Source organism: Bombyx mori, chromosome 15 (assembly GCF_030269925.1).
Source record: "Bombyx mori chromosome 15, ASM3026992v2".
NCBI classification, from domain to species: Eukaryota; Metazoa; Arthropoda; class Insecta; order Lepidoptera; family Bombycidae; genus Bombyx; species Bombyx mori.
Genome location: NC_085121.1, coordinates 7,614,975 through 7,632,826, shown reverse-complemented (window position 1 = coordinate 7,632,826; position 17,852 = coordinate 7,614,975). Strand labels below are relative to the sequence as shown.

General features: G+C 34.3%; 3 protein-coding genes across 4 annotated transcripts; 1 reads left to right on the top strand and 2 right to left on the bottom strand.

Annotated features, from left to right (window-relative positions):
- Nucleotides 1-758: 758 nt before the first annotated feature.
- Nucleotides 759-1,595, bottom strand: RpS5 (ribosomal protein S5). The gene is given in 2 exon segments (NM_001043794.1): nucleotides 759-1,469; nucleotides 1,551-1,595. A coding segment is annotated over 1 exon segment (660 nt). The 5' UTR covers nucleotides 1,461-1,469; nucleotides 1,551-1,595; the 3' UTR covers nucleotides 759-800.
- Nucleotides 1,596-3,508: 1,913 nt separating this feature from the next.
- Nucleotides 3,509-7,497, top strand: LOC101740061 (succinate--CoA ligase [GDP-forming] subunit beta, mitochondrial). Of its 2 annotated transcripts, none has more exons than XM_062672483.1 (6): nucleotides 3,509-3,574; nucleotides 3,760-3,981; nucleotides 4,102-4,816; nucleotides 5,080-5,235; nucleotides 6,234-6,468; nucleotides 6,899-7,497. In XM_062672483.1, the coding sequence occupies exons 3-6, from the start codon at nucleotides 4,142-4,144 to the stop codon at nucleotides 7,096-7,098; spliced, it is 1,266 nt and encodes a 421-aa protein (XP_062528467.1). In that variant the 5' UTR covers nucleotides 3,509-3,574; nucleotides 3,760-3,981; nucleotides 4,102-4,141; the 3' UTR covers nucleotides 7,099-7,497. The 2 variants fall into 2 exon arrangements, with proteins under 2 accessions (XP_062528467.1, XP_062528468.1); XM_062672484.1 differs by having other exon boundaries at nucleotides 3,542-3,601.
- A 42-nt stretch (nucleotides 7,498-7,539) lies between these two features.
- LOC101740196 (mitochondrial-processing peptidase subunit alpha) lies at nucleotides 7,540-17,755 on the bottom strand. The gene is made up of 12 exons (XM_004928483.5): nucleotides 17,604-17,755; nucleotides 16,555-16,787; nucleotides 15,137-15,216; nucleotides 14,360-14,500; nucleotides 14,012-14,149; nucleotides 13,763-13,900; nucleotides 12,468-12,605; nucleotides 11,676-11,748; nucleotides 9,601-9,733; nucleotides 8,756-8,921; nucleotides 8,078-8,210; nucleotides 7,540-7,806 (listed from the first exon to the last, which is right to left on the bottom strand). Exons 1-12 carry the CDS (start codon nucleotides 17,660-17,662, stop codon nucleotides 7,625-7,627), a joined length of 1,614 nt encoding a protein of 537 aa, XP_004928540.2. The 5' UTR covers nucleotides 17,663-17,755; the 3' UTR covers nucleotides 7,540-7,624.
- Nucleotides 17,756-17,852: the final 97 nt, after the last annotated feature.

The following is a 17,852-nucleotide window of genomic DNA, read 5'->3' as shown; positions in this document are numbered from 1 at the left end:
TTGCTAGGGCCAGTGTTAGCAACATTCCCGGTTTGAGCCCTGTGAACTTACCTACACGTCAAAGCTAAAGTCATAGGTACAAAAAAAAAACGTGTTATTCTATTCTCAACAAAAATAATAAAAAAAATTAGTTGACAGACATTTTTGTAAATAATAAGCCTCTCAATCTGTCATCTTACAGTATAGTAAAATCTATCATAAACTTGGACCAACACGGACAAAAAATAGTTAATTATTTTCATAAGTCAACAAGGTACATACACATTAACAGGCAGAACTAGTCAAATATAACATATTCATTGCCTACATAATTTTAAAGTTATAATTTACTCCCAATTTGTTTAAATTGCTTTTATTTACTAATATGAAATCTAGAACTCTTGGTATTGAAGTATGTCACAGATTGTGACATACTGTCAGCATTATTTTGTGTTTAATTTAACCATTTTCAGAATTATTGTCACATTTCTGTTTATTTTCATGATATTGTAAACTACTTTAACAACAGTTATTTAGGTTTTGCTATGTTTGGCTTGGTTTTGGTACAGCTTATGTGTGTGCCAGATTAAAACATTAGAAACAAAGAGAAGTCACTCTCAAAAATACGTTACAATAAAAAAAAACCTAATTTAACTTCAAATTAATTTTTAATTCCTTTCATCAGATTTTGAATTTGAATTTACTTTGTTCTAAACTGAATTTTGGTTAATTAAAAAAGTAATTTGGGTTAATGGATTAAATAAATAAAACAGAGCAAATTCAGTTTCCTGTTTATTGTAAAGATGACTTAATAGTATATTTTAACGGTTGGATTTAGCAACACGCTCCAGCTCGTCCTTCTTTTTGATGGCGTAGGAGTTAGATGAACCCTTAGCTGCATTAATTAATTCATCTGCAACACACTCTGCGATTGTTTTAATATTTCTGAATGCAGCCTCACGTGCACCTGTGCACAAAAGCCAGATTGCTTGGTTGACTCGGCGCAAGGGTGAAACATCAACGGCTTGACGACGAACTGTACCCGCACGACCGATCCTAGTCGAATCTTCACGGGGTCCAGAGTTGATAATGGCAGTCACGAGTACTTGCAGAGGGTTTTCTCCAGTTAACAAGTGAATAATTTCAAACGCATGTTTGACAATACGTACGGCCATCAGTTTTTTGCCATTGTTCCGACCGTGCATCATTAGAGAGTTTGTAAGGCGCTCCACGATTGGGCACTGGGCTTTACGGAAACGCTTGTGTGCATACCTGCCAGCTGAATGAGGTAAATATTTTGCGTACTTCTCTTTAACGGAAATGTAGTCCTGCAGAGACATATCAGAGACTTGCACATCGTAGCAACTCCATCTGCCGAAAAGCTTGATTTCAGGAATGTCGGCGGCTTGTGGTAAAGACATGGTTTCCACAACCACGCTGCCTGCCTCGGCTACGTCGTCATTCCAGTTCTCCTCGGCCATGATTGGTACCTAAAAATGTTATTGTATTTATTCACAGTCACTTGACAGAATTTATAGTACCAAGTTGTTATACTTTTAAATTAAACTCACTTTTCTATTACTAAATAGAAATTATAACCTCGCACTGTCAAAAGTACACGCGAAAAAGGAAGTACGAACGACCAATTTTATTCTCATGTTGGCGGGCCAGAATAATGTTGCCAAAAAAATAATTCACCTTTAAATAGAGACAGAAATTCGGAATTTCTTGATCCAAACCTTTTCAAATAAGTTAGAATAATATAATGAATAGGTAAGTCATCACAGCACACAACCAAAATTAAACTGAACAAATCGTGCGTCGTCCGTAGGTTTATGCATCTATCTAAAGTACCACAGACTTATTTATTTCAAGGTACTGATCTCTCTTGACTTGCGGCGATATGCTGGGAGAGATTGGATGCGGAAGGCGGAGGATCGTTCATTGTGGCGGACTATGGGAGAGGCCTACATCCAGCAGTGGAGAGATATAGGCTGATGATGATGATGATCTCTCTTGTAACATTCCATACTTTTAGCAACAAATAAACTAGCCCGTGCTTTCTGAGTTCAACATAATGTCTTCAGATCCAAATAGGTCCAGACACTAGATAATCTTAGTGTAGTAAACAATTATATGAATATAATTTTTAAATTGTGATAATAATTCACTTACAGAAAAGAACCCTCCTTATGTGCCTTTTAGATTTTACATTTATTTGATAAGCTTAAACATTTAGTCCTAATAATTTTATAGTAAAAAAGATATTTATCCATGTCGAATCTTATTCGGAATCGAAATTTAACTTAACAATAAATGTAAAGATTTGTTTTGTATTGTTTTGAGAAACAAAGGAAAGAAACCTATTTACTTTCTTAAATTAATAAAAAGAAGATGACTATTTACGAAACATGTAATTTTAAATTAATAATTATGACATGTTAATTGTAATTATGACAATTATGTCCTTAGCCAATACATTAATTTAAATTGCTTTTTTTTTTCCTACCTAAGCTGGTAGCCTGGAGCGGCTATTCTAGCGTAACCGTAACTAGTAGGTGAGCTCACGGGGCTCAAACCTGATGACGATGCTAACACGAACTCTAGCAAGAGTCGTGCTTCGCAGAATCTACCACCGGATCGGAAACGCGACCCACTGAGAAGATCCGGCGAGAAACTCAGTGGGCTGTGTCTGAGAGTTAATTTACTCGTCAAGCCCTTCGTCGCAAGCGACGGGTTCGACAAGAACGGTGACCTTTTAAGTTGCAGTAAGCTCGCTCGATGCTTAAAATGACAACTATTTACTTTTATTCCTATTTACAGAAGAAGTGCTTTTTTCCTTCTTAATTAATATATTTAAATTAGCTTTTTAAATTTTTCCACTTGCTATTATGGCGCCGTCTTAATTCGCTCCCTTTCACCGGATATTTTTTAATAACAGGTTGCCGAAAAAGTTTCTTCGCATTTTTTAAGAAAATTCACAACATTTTTTTAATATAGTTTATTTACAATTAACTAAAGTATGTAGGTACCATTTTGTTCAATAACTTTTTGCCTTCTTGTAGGTAGGGACATGATCCTATTGCTGTAGAAATTTTGAAGCTTCTGATCAAAATACCGCGACAATTGGTTTTGGCAATCCTCTCGTGATGATAACCTGAGACTGCCTAAAGAGACCGAAACAGGTGGAATCTGAAGATGCAAGGTCAGGACTATACGGCGGATGCATTAAAACCTCCCAGCCAAGCTCTCTTAATTTTTGCTGAGTGGCTAAAGATGTGTGAGGTCTAGCGTTACCAAAGTTTTTTTACTTTATATGAGGCGTCCTCGTTTTTTACGAGCCTATATATAGTGAAAACCAATATTTTATGAAGACTATGTGGTTTTATAATTTGTCCAAATTTACCAAAACACTGCCTGCGGTATCGCCTTCTTTTCTGAGCTGATTTTTATTTAATCCTTTGACAACATTATTTCATACCACTTCATGTCGTGTTGTCCTAAAGGTCTGGATACCAGGCCATAAATTCCAACTAAAAAAAAAAACCTCACGTCGTGTTTTGTAATTGAAAAAAATACCGCCGCGCCGGATAGAGTAAATGCTTCATTATAAAATTTTATTGTATGTATTTAATGGTAGGTAGCGGGTTGGCTCTGCCCCGGCATTGCTGACGTCCATGAGCAATGGTAACCACTTACTATCAGGAGGGCCGTAACTCGTCTGTCTGCAAAGGTATAACAAAATTAAAAAATAATTATATCCCTTTGCCTGTTCAATAGACGAATCAAACAAAAAAACATAACTTGTTTTACGTGGTGAAGTAAAGTAACTCGTCTCGTAGAGGTTATGAAATAGACTTATTTAAGATAAAAGTACATAATATTAAAGTTCGTTAACGCGAGTGATTTTTCAATTTATCCAATAAAATTTAGTGGAATTTTCCCTGCGCTCCGCAGATTGCAGTTTTTGCAATGAAAATTGTCTAAATTTAGTTCAGTAAGGTGAGTTTTAGTCTTTTAAACTGTGACCAAAGTTCAAATTATATTTTCCTAGCTTGTAATATATTTGCACCGACCATTAGATTCAATAATCAATTAAATTGCGAACCACATCTTTTACAGACTGCCTGTTTCGTGGTTAAGATTCAGTTAAAATTAAATTATGGCCGCTTTTAAGAATTTAAAAAGTTTTAAACTCATAAACCTTGCTTCGTCCACATATTGTCCACGAGTAATTTCAACAAGACACCTAAATCTTCAAGAGCATCATAGCAAAGATCTTCTGAGAAAATATCAGGTTTCCATTCAGGACTTCAGAATTATTGATTCCAAACTAGATACGAATGCCTTATCTGGTTTTAAAGCTGATGAATATGTAGTCAAGGCTCAGATTCTTGCTGGAGGACGAGGAAAAGGTCACTTTGACAATGGGTTTAAAGGGGGAGTTCATCTTACAAAAAACCGGGACAAGATTGTCGACTTAGCTAAAAATATGATAGGAAACAAGCTTATTACTAAACAAACTCCCAAAGAAGGTATTTTAGTAAATAAAGTTATGGTCGCAGAAAGTGTGAATATCAAAAGAGAGACATACTTTAGTATTGTAATGGAGAGAAGTTTTAATGGTGCAGCCATTGTAGCTTCTCCAGCTGGAGGTATGGATATAGAGGCAGTGGCTGAAAAAACCCCACATTTAGTGAAAACAGTTCCAGTAGATATTTTTGAAGGGATTAGTGACAAAGTTGCAAATGAAATAGCTGACTTTTTAGAATTCAAAGGACCACTAAAAAGCAAATGTGCTGAAGAAGTAAAAAAGCTATGGCAGTTGTTTTTGAAGGTATAATTGAATAACAAAAAACAGAAGTTTTAAAGTTAGATAACATTAATCTGTTAATTTTATTGATATATCTAAACAGGCAATGAACTAGCCGCACTGGACATCAATTGGAGAGGTCTATGTTCAGCAGTGGACAGATGATAATGATGATGATGATGATCTAAACATATTTTCATATTGATTTGCCTTTAGGATCCTTTTAAAATATCTTAGACACTAATGTGTAAAAAGAATACATAGTTATTGTTAAAAATCTATTTAAGGTGGATGCTACACAGCTTGAAATTAACCCTCTGGTTGAAACAGATGATGGACGTGTCATTTCAGTTGATGCCAAGATTAATTTTGATGACAATGCTAAGTTTAGACAAAAGGAGATCTTTGCACTTGATGATGTTTCCGAGACTGACCCACGTGAGGTAAGTACAAAATACTGGCTGTAAATTATTTCAATTCATTTATAAAATACCAATATATGGCAACAGATATGCAGCCTGATGCAGGGTAACTTATTATTTAAGAATTATAAACATTATTCAAATAACATAAAAAACATGCCACTGCATACATGTTTTTTGATGTGGTCAACTGTTACTTTTTGTTTTTTTTATTATATTGTTTTTTTTTTTAAATAATGTCTTGGGTATCATAAAATAACATCAGAACCCAAGATAGGATAAAGTGAAAAAACAGTGTGTACTTGACACTATCAATTTATTTTACATAACTCAGTTTATCTTACTTCTGATAAATACGTCATTTGTCTTTATTTTAAATGCAACTATTGCTATCTTTATATCATTTTTGGTTATCTGAATGTCGTGAACTTATTTATTGAACTCATTTTTTTACTGTTTAGAACTGTTTTTATGAAAATGGTAGATGTCACTCAACATTTACATCATAATTTTGTGTAAAAAAGCCCGAATGCAATTTTCTTTAATCATCAATCTTTTAATGATCAAAACATACAAAGAAAGTAGAAATAGGTAATGGTTGAATGTTATTTGAAAAACTCTCGCCTTCAACAATATTAGGTCTCAGTAGGGTTTTATAAAAAAGAATTTTGATATTTAGTGACAGAATCTTGAAACAGAAATATTTAAGCAGGCCGAAATAGCATGATGATATAATATAGTATATAACTATCAAGTACAGTTTCATTAATATTGAAACACATCATTAGGTTTTATAATTTCAATTGCAATTTTTGTGTATGTTTTAGATGGCTTGGTATTCTACGGAGGTCACTATTGGCCATCACTAAGTAGTATCACCAACTGACTCATTACAGTCATAAGTGGACCTTAGTCTGATCCAGTAAATCTCTCCAGCCCAATTTATTTGTGGCTTATTCTCAAACATCACTCCTAAGGCAATATGTTTAGATAAATTTTATTTGTTTTCGGACTTATAGAGAGAAGCAAATTCCCTCAATTTGGTGTACATTGAAATGGATGGAAGTATTGGCTGCATGGTTAATGGTGCAGGACTTGCCATGGCCACTATGGATATCATCACGCTGAATGGTGGCAAACCTGCTAACTTCCTAGACCTTGGAGGTGGAGTTGGTCAATCACAAGTTTCTGCAGCTTTGAAGATTTTAGAGTCTGATCCCAAAGTGAAGACGATTTTCGTCAATGTTTTTGGAGGTAATAACCATAACAATAACTCAGCTACTTCAGTCTTTGCCAAATAATGTAGAAATTTATGACAAGTTGTAACTATGTACACTATTATGACTTTACTAAATAATGCATTTCATGATACTCCATGTTTTTATAAGGGTTTTTTTTTTATAATTTCTCATAATATTACATTACAAGTCATCATTAATTTAAATATTGTTATGAATGACATTTTTCTCTTTCTTTCATTTTTCATTTTGTTATTTATACATTGTCTGTCCACCATAGAGCCAATGATTGCCTCATCAGCATTGATCTACTGCTCTACGTATGACCTGCGATCAAAGTGGTCTCACTGCTTATTTTTTATAGGACCAGTCTAGTTTGGACTTTTAGCTTTGCCAAAATGCGATTCTCCTCAAACTCAGTTTTTATATAATTAACAATTTTTCAGGTATTGTTAACTGTGCAACCATTGCAAATGGTATAGTTTCAGCATGCAGAGAGAATCCACCAAAACACCCCCTAGTCATTAGACTTGAAGGAACCAACTCTGGTGAAGCACGGAAAATCCTTGAGCAATCTGGTTTACCAGTTAAAATAATAAATGATGCCGACGAAGCTGCTAAAGCTGCTGTGAAGTTAGCACAGTGACAGTACTGTCATTGCTACCTTAGTAGATTTGATTTACTTAAGATTATCAGATACAACTTACCAAAGGGATTTTCCTCAAGACTTTCTATAATTACCATGGGGTATTTTAATGAAGTATTGACATTTAAGCTCAAGATCGTTGACTAATATACTAACCTTTTTCTAAGACTGAATTGTGTATCCTAACACTTTGGTCATAACAATTTTTTTTGGAAATCAAATGTCTTGCCATTGCTTTTGTAATTGTTAATAGTTTTCTTTCTACCCATCCTGGTAACCTTGAGGGATTATACCAGCTTAATCAAGCGAGTAGGTGAGCTCACGGGGCTCTAACCTGACGTGTTAATAGAATAAGTGTCCTGTATATATACTATGAATAAACTTAAAATATCTATGAAATTTTAGATTTTATTTATTTTCCCTATAAATTAAAACATGTAATAGGACATACACGTTTTTATTTTTAACAAGCATACTAGGTAATTACTTTTAGTGAAAATAACCGATTCTACAAGTTTTGGATGAATTAGGCGCGGAAAAGATTGAGCCTTCGTCCTTGCGGTGGAGCATCCCTTTTGTTCAGAGACATATTTGATTGTATTTCATCGAATGTGGGAAGATGTGCAAGTTTTCCGCGACCGGCTACCGCGGGTCTGCCGCTCAGCATTCGTTGTGCGACTCTCACAATGTCGTCAGCTGTGATTTTATCTAGAAACAAGTATTTAAATTTATGTATTGCGTAATTAAAGTTGAGGGCCATATAGATTACTGCTGTGTACAACAGTGAAGTAGGATATTTTTCTATGTATGTATGCGATAATCGCTAGAACAGGTAGTCCCCGTGGTCAAATAAACATCTACACTTTTCAAACAAAATAAATATTATCATCAATCAAAACTTTAACACAATATTCTACAGGAACTAAGCACCTACTTTGCTCAATTTAAAAATATGTAAGTAATAAAATATCCAAGTTACCGATTTCATTGATGAAAAATGAGGGAGGTTTCCTTTTTCCTGTAGCCAAAACCTGTCTTCCAACATCTTCAAATACAACTGGTCGGGCCTCTAAGTTCATGAGTAACATCGACTGAAGTTGTGTTTTGGCTCTCTGAAATCAAATCACATAAATTAATTTCATATGCAACATGTAGATTTTTTAATACGCTTTTATTAGCTTCAGACGTATGTATGTTAGTATGTAACGGAACCTTTGAACATGATTTTAAACCCTTTCAAAACGCTGGATTAATTCGAAATTTGGTATACTTATGGACCGACACATGACTATTCAATATAAAAAAAAATTGAATAAATCGAAATTCAACTAAAAATGAAAAATAAATAATAGCTTAATAAAATAAAAAAAATACGCTTTTATAGAAAATCCCACTAAAAATGGAAAATAGTGTAAGAAAAAATGATTTTATTGTAAAAAAAAGCGTGGCGTGCTTTCCAGGATATTATCAAAATAATCCTTTTACTCATATCTATTGATGCATTTTTAATTCAAATTTATTAAGATTTTTTTCTATTTTTTAGTGGGATTTTCTTTAAAAACGTATTTTTTTAGAGTTTTTAAACTATTATTTATTTTAAAGGAAATTGAAAAGTATTTGTTCAGTTTGTTATTACTCTACATGTATTGTTACTTACTCTGAGTTCAATTTCGCCAACTTTACCGGCCATGTTTGCTAGTTCCCGCGCTATCACGAGCGTGGTGTCATATATGCGATTAGGAGGCGAAGCGGCATGTACACAAAACAAGCCTGTATCGCCGTAGGCGTGGTTGTAGGCTGTCGCGTTGAACATCCAGTGGTATCTAGAATTTTAGATGATTTTTAAAATTAATTCTTAAATAAAACTTAGAATAATAAACCAATACAATACATATTTATAAATATGTGTAACTAGCAGACCCGGCAGACTTCGTAGTGCCTCAATCGATAAATAAAAGACCTAAATTTTTGTATAAAATAAACTTAAAACAAACAAAAGGAATCCGTCCGACGGGGGACACATCAAAGGAAAAACAAAATTGTTATTTTTATTTAATTCCGAGCATTTTCATATTTATCTACATTTTAAACCTTCTCTGGATTTTCACAAATAATTCAAGACCAAAATTAGCCAAATCGGTCCAGCCGTTCTCGAGTTTTAGCGAGACTAACGAACAGCAATTCATTTATATATATAGATAGATTACTCGCGATGGAACGTAATGTAAGCCAACAAAAATAAAGTATCTGCCAGTTTCGATCGTGATGCAGTCATACATTCCGGTTGAAATGATGGGACTAATAAAACTATGACTTCAACCCTAGTCTCAAGGTTCATGTTCTTATATCTATGAGCTCCAATAAACATTAAAATTTAAGGGGGCTTGTATCGCGAAGTTGTTCGGCTTACAAAATTAAATTAATAAGGAAAGTGAACATAAACCTTTTTGTATCTGTATATGAACAAGACTGCAATAATGATATTGTTCTAAAAATATTCACCTATTCAAGACATTCGTGTAGAGTCGTGTGTACATTCCTTTACCAGGTCCACCAGCCGAGAACGATCCACCACCACCCATCATCATATTCAAAACGCATGTTGCAACGAAATCTGGGTCACCATGAGAACAACCTGGAAATAATATTCGTTTTTCAAATGAACGCTAATAAATTTCTTTCTGCGCTCGACACAATAGGTCTGCCTATGTAACTGTGACCACAAATATTTGTTGGTAGCTGTTAAAGATGATATCAAAGGTAGAGTGAAACAGAGTTAACGCGTCACAGCGCTCGTCAGACAAGGATGAGGATTGCGAGACGTTGTTGTTGTTGTTGTTGTAGTCCTAGAGTACCCCGCTGGCACATAGGCCCTCACAAGTTGTCTCCACTTGACCCAGGTGTTCTCCTGCCAAGCGGTTGCCATTCAAACGCGAATGATGCTGCGTTGACTCCGCTGCGCCGTAGTGTGCCCAATCCAACGACATTTCCGATAGGCAATGTCTTGCAAGACGTACCTACGAGGGCTGCACTAAAAGTATCGGGAATGGAATATTTCCACTGTTCCTGTCATATTAAAATGTTTTTAATTGAAAACTCCTTGGTTTTAAAAATCGAATACCATTTATTTATTTAAAAAAGATTCTCGCTCTTGTCACGAGGTTTTGTCAAACTTGTTTAGTCGTTGAGAAAATGGAATTGACTCGAGAAAATTCAAGAGAGATGATTTATTATGACTTTCGAAGTGGTTTAACACAAAAACAGTGTGTTGACCGGATGATTTCTGCATTTGGTGATGAAGCCCCATCCAAAACCACAATTTATCGCTGGTTTGCTCAGTTTCAACGTGGACGTGTCAAGCTCAGTGATGATCCCCGTCAAGGTCGTCCAAAAACTGCAGTCACCCAAGAAAACGTTGATGCTGTGCGTAAGCTGATTGAGGAAGATCGACATGTGACATACCGTGAAATTCAGGCAACTTTAGACATTGGCATGAGTCAAATACAAATAATCTCGCATGAACAATTAGGTGTAAAAAAGTTGTTTTCCCGGTGGATACCGCATTCGCTCTGTGAAGAGCAAAAAGCGGCTCGCGTTACTTGGTGCGTCAGAACTCTAGAAATATTCCACGCAGGATCCTCAAATGCTGTATACAACATTGTATCAGGTGACGAATCCTGGATATACGCGTACGAACCCGAAACAAAAAACCAGTCACGAGTTTGGGTGTTCGAAAATGAGTTAAAGCCAACAAAAATTGTTCGTTCACGGAGTGTTGCAAAAAAAATTGTGGCCACGTTTGTCTCCAAAACCGGCCATGTTACGACCATTCCTCTTGAGGGACAAAGAACGGTTAATGCAGAATGGTATGCTAGCATTTGTTTGCCACAGGTCGTTTCTGAACTCCGTAAAGAGAACTGCAACCGCCGCATCATCCTCCATCACAACAATGCGAGTTCTCACACCGCGCACAGAACAAAAGAGTTTTTAGAGCAAGAAAACATAGAATTATTAGACCATTCGCCGTACAGCCCCGACCTAAGCCCTAATGATTTCTATACTTTCCCTAAAATAAAGAATAAATTGCGTGGACAGAGATTTTCATCACCTGAAGAAGCTGTGGACGCCTACAAAACGGCCATTTTGGAGACCCCAACTTCCGAATGGAATGGTTGCTTCAATGATTGGTTCCATCGTATGGAAAAATGTGTCAAATTTCGCGGAGAATACTTCGAAAAGCAATAAATACATTTTTAAATAGTAATGTTGTGTCACTTCGTTAATTCCCGAAATTTTCAGTGCCGCCTAGGTACGAGTTTTAAAGCTTTTTATTGCGCATGCGCCTAAGAATAAATGCTTTTTATGATATTTTAGGTTTTCTATGTTATTTTGAATACGGTTAAACAAAAATTTATGAATTATAGTATGTTTTTTTTGGAGTATTTATAAATTTGCTGTATTTTAAATGTTTAACACATACTCAATATACATGTTTATATGTCGTGATTAAATACTATATTTCTTAATAGTAATAGTATTATAAATTTAATGCTTTATAGAATTGTTTAATAACTTACTTTCTAATCCAATTACAATGTGTGATAGTTCTGGTAAATCCGATCCTGGGTACAAAGGTATTTCGCACTCTTCCTGGGAAATTACAAAATTCTTAATTAAAGACCAGCTATTCAATAGATTGTCATATTTTTCTCATTGATCGAGCTGGTACAAATGTGTGCCTGCTTTAGAGTATGTATGCGAGTTTTATTATAACAACAGCGGACACCACTTGAGCGAGGAGAGAAGTATACAAAATCAGTCCATACTTTTTGTTGAATTCCACAGTGATCCCCAGGTTAGAGCCCCGTGAGCTCACCTACTCACTCGGTGAATCTAGTATGACCCATCGAGGAGATTAGAATAGGTAAGAAAAAAAAATCTCTATGCTTCAAGCTTTCCTTAGTTTGCCGCTAGGGGCGCTGTTCTAACTCCAGACTTTTTTTTTCGTACACATTAAATAAGAATAAATAAAATTCAATATTTACAGAGTTACTCTAGATGTCCGAGGCTCGAAAGGGTCCCGTAACCTGCTTTTCACTCTCGGATTAGTCTCGAATGGTATAGAGACCACATGTACTATCTGGAATAACTATTTTCAACACGTGTATTCCGATGTTCGTTGTTTTTCTCGAACTCTATAGCGACAGGGGATAGGTTCACCTGTGCCCATAGATGTGCATAGGTGGCGTTAACAACATACCATATGCTGGGCCAAAAGAACATTTGCTTTATGCAATTAACGCAATAGTGTATCGCGTTTATCTGACATGCGTCAAATGTCAACAACTATTGTCTATGTTGTTACCTACCTGCTCAATTCCACCGGTGTATTGCGAAATAGATTTGTCAACTTTTGGAACGAACGATTCGTCTCCATCTGTATACCAAGTAGGTTTGATATCAACAAAATATTTCTGTACGAATTCAACAAAGGGCTCGTGATCCACCTGCGAAATTAAAAATATAATATATCGAAATACATTAAAAAAAACTTTATTCGCGGGGCACATGTTCCGTAAATATGCCGTGAATACAGCAACCGTGTATATGGAATGGTAATTTACATAGTTTATGGGATTATAACGTTCCTAGGCGATATCAATTAGCAACACACCTTTAGCATAGTTGTAATAAGATCTATTTCACTTTTTTATTAGTCCATTTGATGACGCGCTTACAAAGGATATTCGATTTGATACCTACTTTTTATTTTTTATTCTTATTGCTTAGATGGGTGGACGAGCTCACAGCCCACCTGGTGTTAAGTGGTAACTGAAGTCCATAGACATCTACAACGTAAATGTGCCACCCATCTTGAGATATAAGTTCTAAGGTAATTAAAAAAGAGCAACGGCTGCCCCATCCTTCAATCCGAAACGCATTACTGCTTCACGGTAGAAATAGGCAGGGTGGTGGTACCTACCCGTGAGGACTCACAAGAAGTCCTATCACCAGTAATTACGCAAATTACAATTTTGCGGGTTTGATTTTTATTACACGATGTTATTCCTTCACCGTGGAAGTCAATCGTGAACATTTGCTAAGTACGTATTTCATTAGAAAAATTGGTACCCGCCTGCGGGATTTGAGCACCGTTGCATCGCTAGATACGAATGCACCGGAAGTCTTATCCTTTAGGCCACGACGATTACATATTGGCATCCTTTTTATCAATGTGTATGTACAATGTGTATGTGTGTAATAAAGAATTCTTTAGCTGCAAACATGGGAATTTGATCGCATTTTTTGATATGCGCGAATTGTGAAAACGCAAATAATGAGTTCTTACTGCAGAAGGTATATCCAATCGTTCTGACCGGAAAACGAAGCAGCCTTGGATAGACGTTTGTGGAATTTTGCGAGATAAGCTCATCATCTCCTTTTTACATCATGCCACCTGTCAGTTGTGGACTACTGACGTCCACGAGTGATGAATTAAAATTATGTAGACTGCATTCTCCACTACAAGCTAATGCCAAAAGAAGAAAAAAAATATTCTCCACTACAAAATAGTCAGGAAGTTGTCGGTGTATACGACACTTCAACTAGTCACTTTTGATTTTGTTTCCTTATTACTTAAAAAACTTAAAAAAAAAATACTGACCCCAACAGCAGCTACAACCATTCTGTCTGGAGTGTAGTGATTCTTTAGATAGTTCAATATAATTCCTTTGTCAATTTTGTTCACGTTTTCTTGTGGACATATCTTTGGTAGACCTAAAGTGTTCCCTTTATATGCAGCCTGAAATGAAAAACATAAATATAGGTTTATCTACCTTCAGGATTCAAACATAGACTTCAATTTTAAATCTAGTTTATTTTACTTCATTTGTCAAACAAAGAAATATCTTACCGAATGAATCATATCCATAAGAATAGTTTCTTGTTCGGGTCTCATTGAGAGAGTCTCCAACTCAAACGCCACTGCCTGCCTAGCTGCTTCAATCTCATCAGCTGATAATATTGGTCTTAATGTTACTTCTGCTAAAACCTAAAACAACACAGTATTTTTTTAATTTAAAACAAGAGTACATCACTGCTTCACTGCAGAAGTAAACATTTTAATCCAATTTGATTGGATACTAGGTGAAATTGTTAAACTAAACAGTTTCAAGCATTATCAAATAGCTATTGTAAAAGCTACTTACTGCTACTTTAAATGTTCCGTCTTCCAGAAAGTTTCTCAAAAGCTTAATATTACCTGAGTAACAGCTTCCAATCCTCTTGAATCTGCACTAGTAGCATACACTGTTGTGTCACGTGAGCCTTGGCAATCACATATACCACCGTGACGCTCCAATTCACGAAGCATTACATCGCGTGTTGCAAATTTATGGGTTGCCTGTACAATTATAATAACATATTATATGTATACAATATTTACTGTCTCTTAGTTTATTCTTGAATAGTTTCTTAAGATGCTAAATTACACAATACTGCTATAATGTATTATTAAAATGGATAATAAATAAGCATGCACCAAACAATTTTAATCTTTTATTTTTCACAAAATTTAGAGGTAAACTAGTTGTATCAGATGAATGGGTGGTAAAAATAAAACTGTCATCTATGCCATTAACAGCCCTATACTAATTAGTGAATAGCTGATCATAGTATTAAGAAGTGAACACACTTGTATTTTTACTTAAAACTACTTTTAGGTTTAGTCCTACATTTTTTATATATTACATTATTTCTTGTTGATCAAGAAACACATTTAAGTTACATATTACACTTCATATAAATTTAGAAAACCATAGGCATACTGGTATATTGTTATGCTGAGTGACTCAATGCATTGAATGAGCTTCGGCTTTGGCCACTTAACTTCATTATTTGGTGATATATAATATTTATTTTATTTATTGCCATTTTATTATTAAGGTTTGAATAAATAATTTTATATAATTTATAATAAAATCACAATCATAATCCTTGCTACTAACAATTTGAATTGTGTAGTTTTTTTAAAACTTACCCCAAAGCTTAGTTTCTCGAGAAAATGACAAATTCCATTGGGATAAGCCACTTCATATCTAGGGCCAGAGTCAATAACAACTGAAAATAAAGTACAATATATCAAATATTTTTTAAGATTTTGATGAGTTATATATAGATAAGAGTTAAATATGATTAATAAATTTTAATAAATTGATCTTGTGTTTATCCTATCTGCTATGAATAAAACTTACTACCTGTTAAAGGTTCTTACCACAATTTTTGTTTTAATGAATTCTTATCATACATTTACATTTATTTATTTTACACTGTGGATTTGTTTTTTGGACATGGCTATATAAAAATTAACAATCAGTCAAGAAAAAAGAGAGTTGGTAGTAATTTAATATGAGGGTCCTTTTTTAATGGTAAATATCTAATTCTATTCAAGGTCTGGCAGGGCAGGCAAGGCTTCTTTTTACTGCCAAACCTCAATGTAGATCATTGTTAGATTATTATGTGTGAAAAGAAATAAGATAGTCAATTAATCTATACATATTTTATAAATTGTATGTTTGGATGTTTGTTACTCATCATGAAGTTTTTTCACAAAGGTAGTTTGTTATTTGGATATGAGATACTTTTATCATGTAAATGATGTGAACTGGGAGACGTTACGTATAACTACTATATCTATAGGACAATATATCTGTTGGTTTGTGATTTAACGTAAATATACCCCTAAATAAATGCAATAGAATGGCTCGTAACATATGGATGGGGAGACCCTAAGACTAGGCCCAGTGGTGTGGATTGCGAGAAGCCTATGTCCAGTAACGGACAACTGTGTGAGTTGATATTGACGATGATGATACATCCAAAATTTGAGTGGTAGTTTATGACTAGTCAATGATACAAGCAACACTCTATAACACCAAATATAATACATTTTTTCTGAATTATAAATACCAGGTGCGTGATGAGCTTATTGACAAATGTGTATGCAGTAATATACACTAGTCCACACAATAAAACTACTAAAACCAAGAAACAGGTTAGTGTTATTCAAAATTATTTTGAGGCATTACCCTCACTGTCTCTATCTCGGTTGCATTCTGACCTGTGCCAAACTATTCATATCGACACTTGAAAGGCACACGTGACTATGCGACAATAACTGCTTTGTACATAAATGATAGGCAATAACCATATTCGATATGCAAAAAAATATATATTTCTAGATCTATTAAAATCATTTCAATCCTACAGCTAGATTCATTAAAATAGATTTTTTTCAGTTATTTCAACTTTAAATTAGTCTACTGTAAATTTCACGCATTGTCTCTTAGTCACGTTTGCCTTTCAAGTGTCGATATCATTATTGTTACATGAAAGTAACAAACACACAAAAACCAAGAAAACAAATATAAACAGAAAATTACTACAATTTAAGCTTACCACCAGCAGTACAGAACTGTCCAAATTTTTTCTCTGAAGCAACTCTTAAGCCATTACTAAGAGTTGTGACTTCAGTGATGGTCTCTTCAGATTTAGCCAGAGAATATTTGACCGGAGGTAGATTAAGCATAGCTTCTGAGAGTGGAGGTAATGGTGTAACACTGCCCTTAATCTGTGATAACTTATCTCCATCTTGACTGAATTTTCTAATGTTCCACTTTGGTGCTTGGAAGCTGTAATGTATTATTAGTAAAATATTCATTCTCTAGAATTATCAGATCATATGGTCTTATTACTACTAGTTGGTCCTGGCTGTGATATATATTGTAATAGATATTTATTGTATTTTCTGCAGCCAGTCATTCCTTAAAGTTTATTGATGATTATGATTATATAATATATTTAATAATTTTAATTATCATATTAACTATCATCTATGGAGATTAATAATAATAGTACTTAAAGGATGGTGCAGCTTAATTTTAATTCTAGAATGACAACACACAGTTTACAGTAGTTTATCTGTTGAAATTTCTGCAGTGAAGCTATCAAGGGATATATTGTAGGACAAGCTTTGCATGAACTTAATCAATGTTTTATGTCACCGTAGTTGGATCGTTCAAAGTATGGTAATTATCTACTTCAGAAATCACTTAACAGCAAGTGTATCATAATATTGTAAAAAAATGTATAAATGCAGAACTACATTTTATTATGGAAATTTTACTAACATTTTGTTGTCAGCCTGTTAAGTTTAGTTAAACAGGTAGCAAGGATAGATTCATTTCATTTCAGTTACTGTAGGTGAATCAATATTGTAAATTTTTTTGTTACATATTATCGTCTTTGAAAGTGTTTTTATTAGTAACGCTAAACCAAACATACAAACTGCTAAACTTCAGTTTATATATTTAATTAGTTTGCTAATTGTTTTGTGAATGGTGGATTAATTCTATTAGTAAATGTTGCAATACATCTTACAATAAGTCGGAACAAATATTTACTCGCACTGTATTACGTATACATAATTATTTTCAAAATTTACTCACCTATTTTTCAATGAAAATAACCTAGTAACAAGAAATTTCACATCGGTTACATGTGACATATTACTACCAAAAACAAACAATGGACTGATGAAAACGTAATCAGTTAAAGTATTTTTTAAGTTACTAATTTTAAATATTAATGTTTTTCTAAATTTTTCGATCTCTCTTAATATGTGACTTTTAAAAATTTCGGTTCATATAGTTCCTATTGTTTTTACGTTTGTTACATTTGACAGCTTGCATATGTCA

Coding starts and splice junctions, on each gene's coding strand:
- LOC101740196 (XM_004928483.5), bottom strand. CDS start 17,662: ATGTCACATGTAACCGATGTGAAATTTCTTGTTACTAGGTTATTTTCA. Junction 16,788..17,603: donor TTATTTTCATTGAAAAATAG/GTGAGTAAATTT, acceptor AATACATTACAG/CTTCCAAGCACCAAAGTGGA. Junction 11,749..12,467: donor ACACCGGTGGAATTGAGCAG/GTAGGTAACAAC, acceptor GTAATTTCCCAG/GAAGAGTGCGAAATACCTTT.
- LOC101740061 (XM_062672483.1), top strand. CDS start 4,142: ATGGCCGCTTTTAAGAATTTAAAAAGTTTTAAACTCATAAACCTTGCT. Junction 4,817..5,079: donor TATGGCAGTTGTTTTTGAAG/GTATAATTGAAT, acceptor AATCTATTTAAG/GTGGATGCTACACAGCTTGA. Junction 5,236..6,233: donor CCGAGACTGACCCACGTGAG/GTAAGTACAAAA, acceptor TCGGACTTATAG/AGAGAAGCAAATTCCCTCAA.